This window comes from Agelaius tricolor, unplaced genomic scaffold, assembly GCF_023055355.1.
Source record: "Agelaius tricolor isolate 1412-34295 unplaced genomic scaffold, bAgeTri1.0.p SCAF_3, whole genome shotgun sequence".
NCBI lineage: Eukaryota > Metazoa > Chordata > Aves > Passeriformes > Icteridae > Agelaius > Agelaius tricolor.
In genome coordinates, this window is record NW_027269263.1 from 63,792,965 (window position 1) to 63,812,097 (window position 19,133).

General features: G+C 41.5%; 1 protein-coding gene across 1 annotated transcript; it reads right to left on the reverse strand.

Moving 5' to 3' along the window:
- Positions 1 to 254: 254 nt before the first annotated feature.
- On the reverse strand, positions 255 to 14,472 carry SEC61A2 (SEC61 translocon subunit alpha 2). The gene is made up of 12 exons (XM_071424110.1): positions 14,196 to 14,472; positions 12,615 to 12,682; positions 8,808 to 8,873; positions 7,295 to 7,373; positions 5,516 to 5,647; positions 5,267 to 5,376; positions 4,480 to 4,633; positions 3,397 to 3,557; positions 2,228 to 2,425; positions 1,824 to 2,015; positions 1,606 to 1,682; positions 255 to 1,313 (listed from the first exon to the last, which is right to left on the reverse strand). Exons 1-12 carry the CDS (start codon positions 14,200 to 14,202, stop codon positions 1,127 to 1,129), a joined length of 1,431 nt encoding a protein of 476 aa, XP_071280211.1. The 5' UTR covers positions 14,203 to 14,472; the 3' UTR covers positions 255 to 1,126.
- Between the last annotated feature and the right edge of the window lie 4,661 nt (positions 14,473 to 19,133).

Sequence of the window (19,133 nt, forward strand, 5' to 3'; positions counted from 1 at the left end):
AGTTCTTAATTGGAGAGTTTAATCTTAAAAGACCGTGGAACAAGAGATTGTTGGCCATTTTGTGCCTTCTAATGAAAAGCTGCTGGACTCACAGTAGTGAGACTTTTACTGATAAGAAACAATAAACAGCTGAGTCCCAACATGAACTGCCATCTCAAGTACCTTCAATCCAGACCCAGAGAAACCCACAACTGGAACTGCCACACCTCCCTATCAAGGCATTGTAGAAATCACCAAAGACTGCACAAGAAGGAGAGAGTTTAATTAAATAAGTTTATTGTCTAACGCTTACATTTGTTACATCGCCGCTGTAAAGTGCGACAAATTTTCAGCAGGAACTCCCCATTCCCCCTTTTCCCTCCTATGAACTGCTTCAGGAACCAGGCCTCGTTCTTTAGACTCACAAAAGCGAAGTGGACATGAAGTTTCAGTGGCACAGTTTTCACAAGTACATGGTTGAACAGAACTGCTGGGCAGGGCTGTGGCTGCCAGGCTGCCCCACAGCAGATCAGCCCTGGGCACAGCAGATGCCCACAGCCAGAGCCAGCTCACAGGTGAGACAGTATCAGCCGCCAGGAAAGGTTTGCTTGCCACCCTCAGAGCTCAGAGCAAGGTGCCTGGGTGGAGGCACGGCAAAGGAATAAGGAGTGCTGAGTTCAGTGGTGGGGAAATGCGGTTTAAAAAAGTATAAAAAATTAATGTAAAATACAGATACAAATAAATTTTGTCAGGAATACTGGCACGTGGCAATCTGAACTCAGGGGTTTGGTTTTTTTCTGTTAGGGACAGGGGAATTAATTTAACACTTTACTGCTCTGTGCAAAGACTTTTACCGGCTCTCAAACTGATACATTTTACAATCTCACTGTAGTGTCTGAACAGCAAGGTAGATGAATTGTTTCCAGCATTACAGGCAACACTAGATAATACTTAAACAAGATAATGTAAACTTTATTCTTAAGGCAGCTGGTACTAATGCTGCACACAGGCATTGCTCAATGCCCATTACAGTAATGGGACACGTAGCACTTGAAAACAAGTAAAAAGAAAATAGCATTATTGGACTAAATGACGCATGTTGTCAAAATACCTTCCCTTTCACACAAACCATGAAATATTTGGACATCTAGAAAAATAATGCACCTACTCCTCCAACTTCAGCTTGTTCTTTTACAAATATTTCAAAATACTGATAAATAATAGTGACTGCAAGCAGAATGCCAGTGCCAGAGCCAATGGCTCCTAGAAAGTCAGCCAGTACTGAAAGGGCACCGATGCACAAACCACCAAATGCAGCTGCTGTAGGGATGTATCTGTAAGAAAGGAAAAAATCAGAGAAGAAGGAGGTAATAACCAAGGTATCTTTCTTTGACAAACATGGAAGAGATTCAGAATCCCTTATTATGTCACTTTAAAAAAAAAGTACAGGTTAATCTCTAATTGCTGCTGTAACTTCTTTTACATAACTAAGAAAGGCAACAGCTGAATGGGAAGAATCTTCCCTTCTGCAGTGGAAACAGGTATCAGATCTTTCCAGCAATCCCTGCTCTAGTTGACACTTCCCAGCACTCTTCACCACCCAGCTGGAAGTCAGCACTTCCTTACCTGTTAAGCTCATGAACCATTGATGTATCCCTGTGGCCTCTCATCACCATCTGCTGTTCTTTGAGTTGCTTGGCAACCTGCAGAAAACATTGTTTTATGAAACTACTGCAGTGTTTCACAGTTACTTGATGTTTACTGGGATAAACTGATCAGTCAGTAGCTGGGGTCAGTTCTAAACCAGAAGCACTGTTTGAAAACCATTTAGGTAGAACACCTACATCTTTTGCTGATGAGCCAGACACCTCGATCCAAGTCTTGGAGAAGAATGCACAGGATCCCAACATAAATATTATATAAACTATTACATGGACAGGATCCTCAAATATTGCACCCATGGATTCTGGAGGAGACAAGTAGTAGCACAGGCCACCAACAGGGTAAGAGCGAGCAGGGCCACCTCCACTGACATCCTGAGGGGGAAGAAAAAGGCAATGAATTATTTTTCACAGACTTCCCACATTTGTATGCTGTAATAATAGAGGAATTCCTCTTTGATGTTTGAAACAGCTTTTATATACAAATGTAAAAAAAGTAAGTATTCCAGTTGGTTAAATACCAAGAATTCACATCAAAGTAAAAATGCAAATAATTCTACACAGCTAAAATGTGATCAAATACTCACTGCCCACTGTCCCAGTAAGTTCACCAAGAAGTTGCCACTGAAACGAACAGACAGCATCTGGGAAATGACATAGAGGTTTGACACCAAGGCAGACTGCAGAATGATGGGAATGTTGGAGGTGTAGAACAGCTTGATGGGATAGCTGCTGTACTGCCCTCGGTACCGTGCAGACTTGATGGGCAAATCCACTCGGAACCCCTGGGGAAAGAACACAAATGCACCAGGGCTCACCTGAGACACAAGGTACTCCCACAATGCCCCAAAGCTATTCCTGACCATGCAGTTCTTGCTAGATAAACAAGGACTGCAAGGTCTGAGATAGTAAAGCCCAAAGGCTTTCTGCTACAGTCTGGATTACAGATTTTAAGGATTTAAAAGTGTTACTGCTTGGTTGTATTACATTCTTTTCACATAAACATGGTTTCTCATCTGCTAACTGGTACTCCTGTAAAATACATTTTATAGCTTAGGGGTTGATAAAAGCCTGTCACGGCTTCCAACTCAACTAGCCAGTTACCAGCAGGCTCTTGGGTAGTTTTTTGGGGCAGGACCTCTTCTGAGTAGACCCAAGAAAAGCCACATGAACTTGAAAACCTGTTTTGGGGTTTTTTGTTTTTTTCCCAAAACTCAAAATCAATAACTTTAAAAAGAAAAAATCTTAAAAATTACATTTTAGCTGCCCTTGTCCCCATTATCTCCACACCGATCCTCCTCTAGTGTCCATTTTGGCAGATACTTAGATTTAAAAAGAAACACTAATTAAATGTTTCAAGAAAATTACGGAAAATGTGATAAACTACACACCCCAAAGAAGCAAAATTCTCCAGCTCTGTCCAAAAGTATTCTTTTCAGTCAATGATGAATATTAAGAATATTATTAGTGTGATGCAACTACTGTACTGCAGTACCAGAATCCATTTTATTAAAAATATTCCCATAGTGTGTATGGCATTTAATGGAATGTGAGGTTACACTGAGTGCAACTAGGCCTGGGTGTAGAATTTTACAGCTTTACTGTCACAGAGTTGTTGTTAATGAAAGAAAAAGAGTTCATTTCTCAAAGCTAAGATACTTCAGCTACTCTGGCTTAAACCTTCCCATCTTTTCCCAATGACTGCAGTGTCCAGGGTGCACTTCCACCTGTGCAGAGCTGCTGTGAGGAGTTTTACCTGGAAATAGATGACTACAGCAAACACAAACACTGTAGCAATCAGGTTCATGAGATTGGGCAGATTCTGTCGGTAAAAAGCCTCCCGCAAAGCCCGGACCTTGTCAGTTCGTGTGGCCAGGAGATGGAACAAGGCAATCACAGCACCCTCAAACTCTGTTCCTGCATGGGGCAAGGAAGGGAAAGAAAGGTTAATCCCCAAATTAAAAACATTTTTTTTAAGTACCTTTCTTTTTGAAATATTAATTATGGCACACAGAAAATCTGATACAATAGGACATGGATCCTGTCATAACAAATATGTCACAACATAGGACTCTTTTCTAGGTTATGAAATGTGGAATGATCTAAAAAAACATTATTCTTGTTAGAAAAACAAAACAAAATGAAACAAAATGATCAAAGACACACTTGAAAGAATACTCTCTTCCCTTCTTTTCTGGGAGTAGGAGGATGTTCAGAAGGAGGAAATAATATACAAGGTGAAAAATAGCTTTTAGAACTAGTAAAACAGAACTACTAAAATCATGGCTCAGGATTTCAAATGAATGCAGTAAATGAGTTAATTTCCTGATGCTGTGTCTTAAGGTGCTATTTCAGGGGTCTCAGAACAACCAGATGTTGTCAAAGACTGGCTGTGGAATGAAGAGACTGCAGCCTCTGAAGAATCAAACCAGATTAAAGGAATTCAGAGGCACCAACCACAAAAGCATCCTATAGCCACAAACAACAGCTGGATCACAAACAGCTCCTCTGAGTGTACAGCATTTCCCATCTTCTCTATTTCCATGGACTAAGTGATGCTAAAACAAGATGACTTCAGTTTGGAAATCCAAAAATTTTCCTTCAAGGGGCCTGAAGTCCTATTTCAATTGCTGCACTTCAAATCAGCAAAGGCAAACTTGTATTAATCTCCATGTAAATTAGACATTTTCATCTTCAATGTTAATTGGACAACTGACTTCAGAAGCCAATCACCCCACATGAGAACTTTTTAAAAATGCCATCCAATAAAAATCTGATAGTTTATATGCAGTATACACCCACTGAAGCATGTTGTGACTGACTGTAACAGCACACATACCTCTGCCAGTGTTGATGGTAGTGGGACTGAAAGCTTTCCAGACAATGGTTTCACAGATGTTGGTAGCAATAAACAGGGAAATACCAGACCCCAATCCATAACCTTTCTGTAGCAACTCATCTAGCAGCAACACAATCAAACCAGCCACAAACAGCTGTGAGAAAAGAAACAAAACTGAGCAGAAACAAGAATAAATCAAGTCAAGAGTTGTGTACTAATTCCCTGCTTTAGTATTTTCATCATGTTGGAGAGTGATCATTAAGTCTTTTATCTAAATGTCATTTATGCACTGTTTCTAACCAATGCCTGCACATCTCACCTGGCAATGACCTCTGTGCCTTTTTTCAAGGCAGACACAGCAAACAGATTACTCAGTAATAACTTTTTTTCTAAAAAAAAGTTAAAGTTTGTGCCTTTACTGTTCTGTTCTGCAGGAGAATGTCTCAAAGCTGCAGCTGTGCCATTTAGTCAGAATTCCTCCACAGCACTGAAGAGCAGCCACTGGAATTCCTGTAGTTTTTATAGCCACCAATTCCTGTATTTTCAATTAAGCACCACTCCTACCTGAAATACATCTGATACTTACTATCCCAGTATTCTCCTCCTTTATGGAATATTTAGAATTTCTCATATATTATTTTCTCATATCTCTCAAAGATACAAATAATGATGCTTTGCAGCATTAAAAATAAATAAACTGAAGTCACCCAGACACAGTAACATTTTTCCTTCCAGCTATACTGTCTCTAACCAGTCTCAGTTACACACAAAATAGCTCTTTACAAACCTGAATTATAATAAGAAGACAAATTCCAGCACCCATTTCAGCAGGATCTCCATACATTCCAGTCATAACATACACAATGGCTTGCCCAATGGTAATAATCATCCCAAATACTAAAACAGAGAGAAAGCAAATCCTTTAAAAAAATCTGAAGTCACCTACCAAAGAAATCTCATATCTATTATCACTTAGACAGGCTGCTTTCCCAAGACTAAAAATACACTCAGTAATTTCAGTTGGAACAGTGCTTACATTTCTGAGCTCCATTGAACAAGGCTCTGTCTTTTGGAGTATCACCAACTTCAATGATCTTTGCTCCTGCCAGCAGCTGCATGATCAAACCTGATGTCACAATGGGTGAGATACCCAGTTCCATCAAAGTACCTAGAAAAGAAGAAAAATGAAACCAACTGCCATTCCAGCACCTCTCCTAAAGCATTAGGCCTCTTCAAAGGTTCCTGACCTATAACAAATATTTCTAATAATGCTTCCAATATGTATATTCCTGGACAGGTATGACAGAACAAAGACAGTTATGGCCTCACAAAGGCTGCTGTGTTAGAACCTGTAATTTTGAAGGCAGCATGGAAAACCCAGATAGTTTTTAATTACAAATATTTTTGTGAAACTGTGCTAACACTGAAGGCCAAAGCACACTGAAGCTCAGCTTTGTTGGCACATCCTCAAGGAACCTTTCCCTGGACAGCATCTTGTCCCTGGTTGTTTACTCTGTCAGTGCTTCAATGTCACATTTTCCAACAGTTTAATTTTGCAGACCACAAAAATATGCTGCAGATCCACAGTTTCTGAGAACACTGCCCTTTGAATCACTGGCTCCAGCTGAGAGTTTAGGATTAGTTCTTAACAAAACAAAGACCATCATTAAGCTGCTCTTAACTCTGCCAACTCACTGGCACTGTGCCACTGAGGTACCAACTCCCAAATGTATACAATTCAAAGAGGGAAAGCATTAAATTAATATGATAATTTGGTTCTTTCATACTTGTATCCTGGAGTTTCCAGGATGTAAAATATTACATCATCTGTCATGGAAATCTCTATTCCTCCAGCAGCCAGAAAATTAGATGTCAAAAACTTTAAGATTCACCTCCCATCCTCCAATGACTTCTAGTCAGTTGACTGAAGTGAAAACTCAATTTCCCACTCCTGTTTTTTATTGCTTTCAATCTCTCTAGCCTTTTCTTGGCCACTGTTCCCATTCTGTTTGGGTAGTAGACAGCATATTTAGTATCACACACTGCTAGGGACACACCAAATTCTGCAAACTCTGCAGGAGAATGTGAAGTAGAGAACTTCTTTACCTTACTATCCTCACTGGTAACAAAATTTACTATTCCTAAGTAAGTAAGTAAGCACTACCTTCACATTAGAGGGTTCCAGTGATTTTCTTTCTTCCAGCCAATTTTCCAAGCTACAGATGAGATCAGTGTCCTCATTTAGAGTCAGGCATGACTGGTCACCCATCTTAAGTTTCAGACTTCTAGCATTAGTTTGAATCTTACACATTTGGTTGTGTTCCACTTTACTCTTCCTAAAGGTTTTAGTTTAGTTTTGCTAAACTTTATGCCTAATCATCTCTGCCTTCAGCTTTCCCATCTAGAAAACTACTCACCCATAATACTGCCAAACTATTAGGAAGTGTAACTGACTTGCAAAGGTGAGGCATTTCCTAAACAACACTCCTGCACTGCACATGAGTGCAGCTCCTAACTGGTAAGTCAGGAGATGATTGATTCCCTGTCCCACATATTAGTTAGAAAGAGACAGCTCTAAAATCCTGAATGGAATCATCCCAAAACTTGTGAATCAATATTAATCTCATGTGCATCAAAAAGAAATCCCATTCCTAACAAGAAGCACTGCTCAAGTACCAATTTTGATTCCATCTGTGTTAAGAACTTTACAAAGTGTTCCAACCTGACATCTGGGTGCTGTGGAATTTAACAGCCAGCTGTTTTCCTCCTGGGCTGTTTATCCCAACAGAAAACAGAGGAAGGAGTGAGTACCAACCTCTGTTTGATGCAAGAATGACTCTCATCCAATAGAAGGGGTCTGCAGAATCTGATGACATGATTCCAAACAAAGGGATCTGTCAAAGTGCACAACAGCATTAAGCAGATACACACAATTAGCATGCATTCATACAAAACCTTAACATGTAATGATTCAACTGTTACATTGTTTAATTTTTTTTTAAATTAAACCAGAAGTATTGACACCATCTCTTTTAATCCTCCAACTGGGGCATAACTCAGAGGACTAAACTAAGACCCTTCCACAGGAAAAGGCAGAAACCCCTAAAAGGAAGAAGTTTAAATATGTTTTGAAATATCCTACATGGAACTGTCAATACTAAACATGTTCATACAAATCTTCCAATATTCTGTATGTCAATACTGAGGGATTTTGAGCTCTTTAAAACTCTTGCTAATCACCAAACAGTAGAGTAACAATCCAGGCAATCTTAGGGATCAATTTCTGAAAACTCTAGTCTGAACTATCTGTTTTCCTTACTCAACTACTGTGAATATACTTCTCTCCCATAGATGCAAAACTCTAGTTATGCATACACCCAGCTGCTAGTAAACCCAGAAAAACTACATGTTCTTCTAGCTCTGCTATCTCCCCACTTCCTCCCAAAAACCAGATAGGTACAAGAGCTGGGTTTTAGCCTTTAAACAGTCCTTCAGAGCTGAAAACAAAAACTATTAAACTACTGCTCTGTAGTCTGGAATGGCTGCATTAATAAACACAAGCTAATTCTGAAATGTACAGTTTGTTTTGAATCTTCCAAGACATAGATCTGTAAGTCCCTAAAAATGTGTATCAAGTAATGCATGGATTCTCATTTTCTTCATTATCCAGTTCTTTTAAAAGGAAAATTTAAAGAACAACAACAAAAGCCTCCACTGTTTACAAGCCAAGCACAGGTTTTAGGAATGCCTACAACTAAAAAAGATCACATAAATGTTTACAAAGACAGGCATTTTGAAAGGGTTTTAGCTCACAACTTTACCAGGATATTCACAAAAAACAAGTTGTACATTTCAACTTCAAACACTTCACAAAAACATTTTCCTCCAGTCTTTACAATCCATCAGCTTGTTGAAGAGGAATTTGGTAAAAAGTCACTTTGATTTAGTTTTCACCTTTGTGAGTGCTAGAATTTAAATGAACAGAGGATAAACAATGAATTGCTTGGCTTGTTTAGGCTGCTCAATAAATAATTACCTTGGCTGTTTACCCTGCAGCCACTATCATCATTTGATAGGACTTTGTAACAAGAAAAAAACATTATGTATTTCTGACTAAATATAAAGCTTTAGTTTCTAAAAACATCTATGATCAACACTAAACACTATTTCAGAGAACCAGGTTTTCTGAACTGACCTTTAAGTACTTTAATATAAAAACAAAAGCTGAAACTGGTAGGTCAACATAAAACAAGAACATCTCATGCTTTCAGGGTACTTTTTACGTGCAGAACACACATGTTCTGACCACAGATGGTATCAATACCTACCTGGCAGCACACTAGGAAAATGAAGAGTGTGATGGCTGTCCATAGTACCTTCTCTCTGAACTGGATCTACAGGACAGAGTGGAGACACAAACATGTTCACTGTAGGCAGAACTTCCACTGCACTCTCCCAACAGTACTAAATGCTGTCATCATTCAGAATTCAATGCAGAGATTTTGAACCAGGAAGTATCACCCCTCATTGGAATGTATTTTTAATATGATTTCAGATTTTAGAGAGAGAGACAAAGGTAACTTATGTGGGACTGGCAGACATTCAGTCACTAGGATATATTTTATCTACAGTATTCTAATATAGTGGGTATTTACAGAAGAGCAACAGCATGGCAGAAATCATGGACTTACCAGAGCAAACATGAAAGATTAATGGAAAACTTATCTTCAGTACTTAGTGCTCTAGGCTTCAACAGAAGTTTTGTAAGGCTGGAAATTATTAAACTAAAGCAATATGAAGTTTATAGAGGGATTGAACTGTTGTGAAGACATAGGACTGAAACCGGAAGAACCATGAGTTTTCAACAGCAATTCAAAATATTTAGAATTAAGTTTTTCAAAGGGTGTTAAAGAAAGCTTTAAATTCATCATTATGTTCATGGACATACACCACAAAATGATTTTTAAATATTCTTTGTTTTCCTCCAAAATATTTTTATTGATGTACTTTAAAAAGAATGCCAGATCAATGATCACTAGTGATTAATTCACTGAAGAGAATCTCAGAGTCACAACATTTGAGGTGCCTGTAATTAGTGGCAGGTGCAAGAAGAGAAGAATCACAAGATTTAGGTTTGAGTCAGAGGATTACTCAAAGCATGAGGCAGAAAGAAATGCACTTGAGAGCAGAGGGAGCTGGGATGCAGGGTCATGTTCAAGTTCCCACCTCTCCTCCAGGGAGTGCAAACCTGAGGGTTAAGTGTGTTCACTGCAGACAAGTGCAGAGCAGCTACTAAAACATGACATGAACTAACACACAAGAGAGATACAGCAGAAATGGTTGGAGCTCTCTGCCTCCAACCACCGAATCTGCCTGTGAAGTAACAAGAAAAAGGATTAGTGCCTGGTTTAATGGCTACAGAACACCCACAAATGAGAAACCACAAACCAGTGCAGCAGCAGCACAGCTCATCAAGCAAAGAAAACCCAGAATGTAGTCTACATCTTTATGAGTGAAACCATGCACTTGGAAGCAAAATAATCCAGGTAATTTAATTTATTTCCTGCTACTGCCTCACTCTTAAAAGAGGACAGATGCTAAAAATACTTACAGCACAGAGTTATAAAAAGAAAAATAGTGACAGCAGCAAATAAATACAAACAATACCTTGTGTTACCCTACGCAGTGCTGACCCATTTTACCAAGTCTGAACTCTACAATCCAGACTTCAAGCACAGACTTCTAGAACCAAAAATGCTCAGCCAAATTATCTCTACAGCCTCACAGTTAAACTTGGCTTCAGAGGCATCAGTGAAGGTCTAGAACTGCTCTGGTTCTGTCTCTTAACTGTGGTGAATATGAGCATTAGAGGAATTCTGCATCACCCAAATTGCAGTTATTCACAAGGAAAACAGTCTCTGTGAGTCAAGATGACAAAAAGAAAAAGGAGTCATCCAAACCCATATGTCAGGAATGGCAAAATACAGAGTGGTACCAAAATATTCCAGCCACAAATGCTAACAAGCACAGGGACAGTAAATTTTTCACCATCTGATCTGATTCAATTGGACATTTTCTTCCTCTGACATTTTTCTTAAATCATGTGAAAATGAAGGGACTTGAGCATTATCATCTTGGTGCTCTGAACAGTGTGTTCTACTTAGCAAATCTGTGCATGAGGGAAATACGAGCCCATTCTACTAACTACAACAGCAGCAATCACTTTTGTTAATCAAGTTGGCCAAAACACAAAAGCAACACTCCCTAGAGACAGGAGAAACCACTTTCCTCATCAACAAGAACAGCAAAGTGATTCAGTGAGAGCCCAACTGAATCAAAACATCATCTTCATTTAACAATCAATACATGTTTAATGAAAATTAATCTCTTTTTCTATTTATCTGAATTTCTTGTCCTGGCCTTAAACCAATCCACTAAAACCATGACTGGTCGTATCTGCCTGTGACAGCTTGCAAGAAAACACTGAATTACAGAGAACTAGAGTTACATGGAATGACCTAAATCTGTTGATAAACTACACAGAATCAAGGAACACGACTGAAATCTTCCCAATTACATTTTCACTTTAAATTTGTACAAAGCTGGCAACTGGCAGCCATTGTCTAGACAGTGACCAAAATAGCAGTAAAGACAAAGTGACCCAAATAGACAGGACAGGAATCTTGGCACCTCTCTGGGCATCCTTCATCTGATGATGGGCAACAAGGAGAGATCAAGCCCCTCTGCCTCTCTGGCAAATAACATCTGCCAGTGAGCTTTACAGAAACACCAGTGCCTGTAGGTTTGTGTCAGCTTTCTCTTCTCACTCATCTCACAAGGCAAAAATGGGATGGCTGTAACCAACTAATCACAGATGTGCCATAAATCAGCCCCAAAAGATTGCACCAAGGTTCCCCACTGCAGAAACAAAGATGGGCACCAGCCAAGCAGAGCTGGTGTATCCAAGCCTTAGCATGGGGGTCTGGCTCTGGAGACTCCTGCTCTGAAAAAGCCTTTGTCTGGCCTAAATAATTTGTTTAGAAACCTGCCCCAAAGCTGAAGGATGCTGGAAAGCAACTAGATGGAGCAAAGAGCCAGGGGGTAAATCCCAGTTTTTTGAAAAAATCAATTCCAGAGGGCCATAATCATAATTTTTTACTGTATCTTCTCCATTCAACTCAGCAGGCTCAGCTGTAGTCACTGGCACAAACACCTCTACATCCAGGTCCAACATTTGGGAAGCTCTCATTAACCAAAGGGGATTCTCTGAGATGGTGCCATGTTCCCAGTTAAGAATATAAAACCCTTTTAAGAATATAAAACCCAACAATTAGCTCTTAAGGAATTTTCATGGAAGTCATGACAATAGCCATGACAAGTCAATTTGTTACTTTAATTAGATCGTCACGTGGGCAATATGTGCTTGCTTGAGTTTTGAAAGCAAAAATGGTGTTTGGTTGGGTTTTTTTTTTTGGACAAGGCAGGTCTCTTTCTAATCTGTAGAAATTACCTATTTTTAATCTAGAAAATGTGTCAAGAAGTGGGAGGAGTTTCAAGGGCTAGAGGATGAGAGAGATCAGCTGTAAATGAACGGAGTTCATTGACTTCAGATCAAAGAGAAATGTCACATCCAGAAGGTGAACAGGGCAATTACCTGAACTGTACCACAGATCACTCTCCCACCTCAGCAAGGTCAATCACAGCTATGGCTTAGGAAATCATTTGTGGGAAGGGGAGAATTAAATTTGTGCTTCCTGATCTACAGAACAATCCTTTTGCAAGTAATATACAGGCCAGCTCAAAGCCAACAGTGGGATTCACAGGAAAACAGAGCTTGAAGACTCTGTCCTTGTATGTTAAAATAGATCACATGAAGCTGAAACTAAATAAACTTAGTCTAGAATTGAGATATTTTTAAAAAATGAGTTAGCATCATTACCAAAGGGAACTACCTACCAGAAAGGTGGTCAGAATTCATCATCACAGTAATGTTTTACCTCACTATGTGTCTCCCCCTGCTCCAAAGAATATGTTCTACTTTGGGGCCCCCTGTCTATATTGGAGCCTGGATTAAAATATCATAATATTCCCTCCCCTGTGAACTAATAAAAGTAAGAACATAATGTGGCACTCACTTTTCTCTCCGGTTTCTGGATTTCAGGTAACACTGCACAGAATGGCTTAATGACTTCTAAAAATTTTACTGTTCCAGAAAAACAAACACACACACAAAAGAAGACAGAAAAATATATTAATGAACACTTATGAACTTATAAAACTTCACAGAACTTTATTTAGCTTCCAAAATTGCCTGAAAACTAATACCCTCTTCTTAAAACAGGGCAAAAATGTGAAATAGAATTCTTGTTCTAACCAGATTTGGCTCATTCTTTTTTCCAAAGCTGGAATAATTTTAGAGAATTGGTGCTGTATGTATCACCAGAAGTGAACTGAATTGTATTCCATCTAAAAATAAATGACCTAGTATCAGTCTGTGCTAGTTAAACACAGAAAGAGACTGACATCAAAAGGTATCCATGCAGAGATTAGAATCTTGGATTTATTCAAGTATTTAGCTGAAAAAATAGCTCAATCATTAAAAAATATTTAGAAATTGTAATTTAAATAAGTGCAACACTTTTTCTGATTGGAATGTCCGGAGGTTTTATTTTAGTTTTAGTACATCTCTCTTCACAGTTTCCCCTTTAGAAACACAGAAAAGCTCAACAGTTTGAGCTCTTTTGCTGGGCAAAAAATGAAGTCAATTTAGGGGCAGAAAAAATCAAATATGTGCTTGGTAGGGAATTTGCCTTCAAAACTTGAACATTATTTCCAGCCCCAACACACTGGGGCAGACATAAAAAACCACCATTGGCTCCTTTTCAAAGAGGATGCATTTATTCCATTGCAGAATGCATTTATTATGCTGTAAGTAACATTCTGGCTGTAGGGCCATGTTTACATGTACACTCTGATGTGACATATGTCTCCTCTGTGTATCCCAAGCCTCACACAGCTGGTTGGAAGGTGCACCTCAGTCCACAGAGGGTGGCAAAGCTCCACCATGAACAAGCTATCAGAGCATCATGGAATGGGTCAGGCAGGAAGGGAGCCCAGGGCTCATCTGCTCCGACCTCCCTGCTCAGGCAGGGCCATGCCAGAGCACAGGGCACAGGGATGTGCTCAGACACTTCTGGAATATCTCCAGTGAGGGAGACTCCACAGCCTCTCTGCACAATCTGCTCCAGTGCTTGGGCACTGCAAAGGACAGAAATTCCTCCTCGTGTTCAGGTGGAACTTCCTGGGCATCACTTTGTGCCCTTTGCCTCTTGTCTTACTGGGTGGCATCACTGAGCAGAGCCTGATCCATCCTCTTGACACCCGCCCTTTAGACACTTATACACACATATGCATGTGTACATAGGGTATATATGCTCTATAGTGTATATAGTGCATATACATATATATATATATATATATATATAGCAGGGTTAGAGTGGAACACGTCACCCCACCACGAAGCAGTGCCCGGCCTCACGCCGTGCCCGGCAGCACCGACCCTGTGCGGGGAGCGGCTGCTCGGCACCGCCGGCCCTGCCTGCGGCGGCGCCCGGAGCAGGGGCCGCATCACCGGCCACGTCCTCCTCGCGCTCCCCGGGGCCGCTGTTCCCCGCCCCGGTCCCGGCCCGCTCCCTCCCGGCTCTGTCCGCACTCACTGCCCATGGCGGTGGCGGCCCGGCCGCGGTCCCAGCGCTGTCACCGTCGCTGTCGCCGCCGTCACGTGACGCGCGCTGCGGACGGGCCGTCCCTCCCCGCCCGGGGGGGACACGGCGGCACCGCCCTCACGGAGCGCCCCCCGCGCCCTTCCCCAGGCGAGGGGAGCCGGAGCGGCGGGACGGGCGCGGAGCGGGGGCCGCCGCGGCGGGATCAGGCTGAGGGCGGGCAGCCGCGGCGGCGAAGGACCGACCGCGCTCCCGGAGTGCTCCGCGCGGCGCGGGGGGCGGGCGCGGCCCCTCAGGCACGGCTCAGCCCTGCCGGGCGCGGGAACCTGCCCGGACCTCACTCGGGGCTTCGGCGTTTCCGAGGCGGCGTTGGTACAGCAGTAGCAGGTTGTGAAAAATGAGTATTTTATGATTGGCTTTTCGCAAATGTCAGGACCCAGGACATCCCTCTGGCTGTCCTGAGCAGCTAAGACCCCTGCCAGGGGTCTCAGAGACACTGACACAGAGCCCAAGATGCCTGTGGTTTTGATTATGACCCCTGGAGCAAGTTACCAACCTTAGATGAAGATCTGCAAGCCATGACAAATTAAGTAGAATGATAGTGAATTTATCACAAGGTGAAAAAGTAGATTTTGGGGTTTTTAGAATGGGGATTCAGGGGGACAAGATAGAGGAATCTGGGCATGTCCAGCCTTTCTCCTTCTTCTTGGTCTCCATCTTCTGCTGTGATGTTGGCACTTTTGGATTGGTTTAGAGTAGAAGCTCACTGTCTAACATAGGTGATAGGTATTGGAAAGTAATTGTAAACATTGTACACGTAGTTTTAGTATAAAGACATAACACTGCCCTGGGGGCAGGCAGAGTGCCTGGAACTGTGCTGCTGGATGGACCTCGGCAGGGCAGGAGAAAATTTTTTATAGATAAGATACAATAAACAACCTTGACACCAAGAAATGAACAGCACTGACTCCTTCCTCAAGCGCCGGGCTGGGAAAAGAGACTTTCTAACTTTTCTTGGGGTCACTCTGACAAGCTAAAGATCCCGACAGCAAATATTAAAATGAATATTATATGTGTTGTGTTAGAAAGTAATGCTGTATTCATTCTCTTAAGTAGTGTGTTAAATATAGTTTTAGGTTATAACAAAATGTTAAAATAGAAACTATTATATGTAGGATATTTTTTTTAAAGAAAGGACTTGCAGTGAGATAGCAGCCACAGGACACCTGAATCTTTCAGAGAAAAAGAATTTATTGCTCCATTATCAGAAGAAATGAACTTCTTCCCGCCTCGAAGGCGCTGTTAGGATTCAGAGGAAGAAGTTGACAATGACCAGACAGAATCCTGTGTTTGAATGGAATTTATGCATCATGTATGAAGTGTATGAATATTCAACAGGATATTGTTTTTAAGGGTTAATCCTTTGTAACGGGCTGGTGCTGCCCAGAAAAAGGTACCCTGACATCCATAACTCTTTGTCTCTATTGTCTCATATTGTCCTAATTCAAGTTGTCCAAATTATTATTACTCTAATTGTATTCCTATTTTTATAACCATTTTATTACTATTAAACTTTTAAAATTTAAAAAAAAAAAAGTGATTGGCGTTTTTCACACAGGTGGAAAGCACAGGCTGAGCAGTTTGGTACCAAAGTGTTTGGTTAACAGCCCAATCCACCTGTATTGAAAGAGGGATGTGATAATTTCACAGGGTGAAAGGACATTGGGACATTGGAGCATGTCCAAAGAAGGGCAACAGAGCTGGGAAAGGGTCTGAAGCACAAGTCCCATGAGGATGAGCTGAGGGAGATGGGATTGTTCATCCTGGAGAAAAGGAGGCTTGAGCTGCCTTATCACTGTCTACAGCTGCCTGACAGGAGTGTGCAGCATGTGTGGGTCAGGCTCTGCTCCTGGCTAACCTGCCACAGGGTGAGAGGACATGGCTTCAGGGTGCACCAGGGGAGGTTTAGGTCAGGCAGTGGTAGGAATTTCTCGACAGAAGGGGTGATTAGACCCTAGATTGGATTAGAATGGGCTGCCCAGGGAGCTGGTGGAGTCACTGTCCTTGTGGGTGTTTAAGGAAAGCCTGGATGTGGCACTCAGTGCCATGCTCTGGTTGGCATGGTGCTGATCAGTCATAGGTTGGACTCAATGTTTTGAAGGTCTTTTCCAATCTAATTGATTTTGTGATTCTGTGATTCTCTGAAGTGAACCTGAAAACCTGTTCCAATACCATCCCACAATCACCAAAACAGGTATAACACCTACAGAGCTCTCAGTTACAACAGCCAGTGGCACATAAAATTAGGATCATCAGAATTTACTGCAAGATTTAAATATGACCATTAAAAATAGTATTTATTCTTTCTGAATAACTGATCTGACCCACAAGCTTGAATTCTTCCTGTATTAGGCTAAGTTACCAAAAGAGAACACAAACTGTGTGAAGCATTAGGGCTCCTCCAAAACTTTGAATCTGTATTTTGGATTGCATTCTGCATTCCCTAAGAAATCCTCTTAACTAAGACCTTGCTACAATACCTAAACAACTTTGTTCAAGAGCTTCCCTCATCTGAAATCACTTAAAAAAGTTTTTTCTTCCAGTTTTATATATTCATAACTTAACAAATATAATGAGCAACTCCATAGAAATTACTTTCACCTAGAGTTCTTGTACAGTGTGACAAATGCCCATGATTAACATGCCTGGCAGTGTACTTGTAGATCATAATCTCCAAATAGTAGCTGGGTTAGTAGCTAAGCTGCAGGAAGTTTCTTGTAATCACCCTTCATTCAGATTTTTAGCCATACTTATTTGAGAAGTTCATTAAATTACAGGTTTTGTTAGCAAACCCTCTTCACTCTAAGTCACTGGCCACTGTTTTGGTGATTGATAAAAGGTCCAGGAGGTTTCTTCAGTCCATACTGACACAGATACACCACTTCAGGTGTGCTGAACAAATGTTTCTATGTCACCTTCTTCACTGACAGAAGCAAAAAAATAAAAATGCAGTATTGTTTTCTTGGCTTATTCAAAATACCGCTGTGTTCAGAACTTTTCATCTTCAAAGTTCAGACTGTATTTTTTAAATCTAAACTCACATCACTAGTACTAAAATACTTGTTTTAATATGTTTTCCTGGTGTGTTTTCTTTCTGAGAGCTTTTCCTGCCTTTAATGAACTGCTCAACAGCTCATTCCTTCCATGTCTTTACTTTTTTCCTTCTAGTCCTGCACTTCTCTCTGAAAATCCTGACACACCACATGAACAAATGCTGTAACTCTCTCTCTCCTTGCTCTCTAACAGCAGATAAAGGCTCACTTCTCCTTGTGTTAATGACCCACAGAACTTCCTGACAAAGGCCTGGGAGCTGCTCTGTTACCCACTCACTCAGCCTGTGCAGCAGCTCAGGCACAGGCTGTGACTCTTGGGGTGTCCTGTGCAGGGCCAGGAGCTGGACTCAATCCTTGTGAGTCCCTTCTATTCTAATTTCTGCTTCTCTTTTCCCCAAAGCACAAGCAATCCAGCAGCGTGCAGGATGTCCCAGCCAGCATGCAGAGAAGAGCAAGGCACACAGATGGAATGTGTGCATCCAGAATTGCTGGGAGAAACAGTGTCAGCCCTCAGGCAGCTTTGCTGTGCTCCTGGGAGCTGTTATCCATCACAAAGGAGCAGTGCTCTGCAGGCAGAGTGTGTCAGCTGACTGAGGAAATGCTCAAGCTCTCCCTTCCTACCCCAGGATCCCTGGGGAGCTCCGTGGCACACCGATGGGGCTGGGGGCAGCACTACAGAAATAGCTTTGTGTCCCACCAGGAGGATCAAACAGGGTCAGAACACTTGAGCATCCTTTATTTGGTTGGATAACCAGACCTGAACAGCCTGTGAGGGAATAGTGTGTAACAAGGTCAGGTTTGGGCATCGTGAAACTCACAACTGAAAAAAAAAAATCTGTTCTTCCCTTGTGTGCACTAAAACTGTGGCTTTGTGTAATCATCAGTGTGCAGTCAAGGCTGGTGATTGGGCTCTACAACTTCCTTGGCTACAGCTGCAGCCAAAGCAATGCTACTCTTCAGCCTCCTTTTCCTAGTTATCAGCAGAAATTTAAAGCAGAATATGCCTTGATTAGATAAAGCTGTTCAGGATGTGCAGGAGGTTGTGTAGTTTGCTAGAGCAAAGCAGGATGTGATGTGATGGATGTGCTAAAGCAGTGATGTGAAACATCACAGAACAGAGGTAACTTCTGGGTCATATGGAGTTAATGAATGAATATGTCAATTAACTAAGATGAAATACTAAAGCAGGCTTCAGAGATGAATTTGGGAGCTGTCTCCCCAAGTGAATGCACACCCTACCTGGGATCTGTTTTTTCTCACCTACCATGACTTTCCATCTGCAAGTGCTGGGTCTGGTTAAAGCCCACTTGTTTCTTTTCAGAAATGTCTCTGGCTCACAGGGAGCTTGGATTACTTAAGCATTGCTTGCACAGGTAACTGAGAAGAGCAAGGAGGTGCCAACTGCTCCCTGAAACCAGGAAAGGAAAAATGCTGGGAGAAATCCTGTGGTGGCAGGAATGCTGCTGTGGGGCAGTCAACACTGGGGTCAGCCTGGGATGCCTGTCTTCCATTTGGGTTCATTAGTCTCCCACCTAACCTCAATGTTTTGGTCCTTTATCCTTTGTTTCTCAATAAAGACTGATTTCTTTCCTTTCTCCAGATGACAGCTGAGCTGAAACCATTCCTTGGGATTTCTCACCCTCTGGGTGAGAAAAACAGTGGTGCCTGAAGCCTTCAGGAGCCATCCTGCATGGTCCCACCAATGGAAATCCTGCTTTAACAACTCATACACTGAGAAGAACACCAACAGCCAGAACAGATTGCATTCCTGGTCCTCAAGGAAAGAAAAAAGAGATAATCCACAACATTCTGCTATGGA

Bases quoted from the DNA above. Each gene is read 5' to 3' on its own strand.
- SEC61A2 (XM_071424110.1), bottom strand. The intron at 2,016-2,227 runs GTGAGTATTTGA...CTTCCCCCTCAG, and splicing joins ACTTACTGGGACAGTGGGCA to GATGTCAGTGGAGGTGGCCC. The intron at 1,314-1,605 runs GTAAGGAAGTGC...CCTTTCTTACAG, and splicing joins ATGGTTCATGAGCTTAACAG to ATACATCCCTACAGCAGCTG.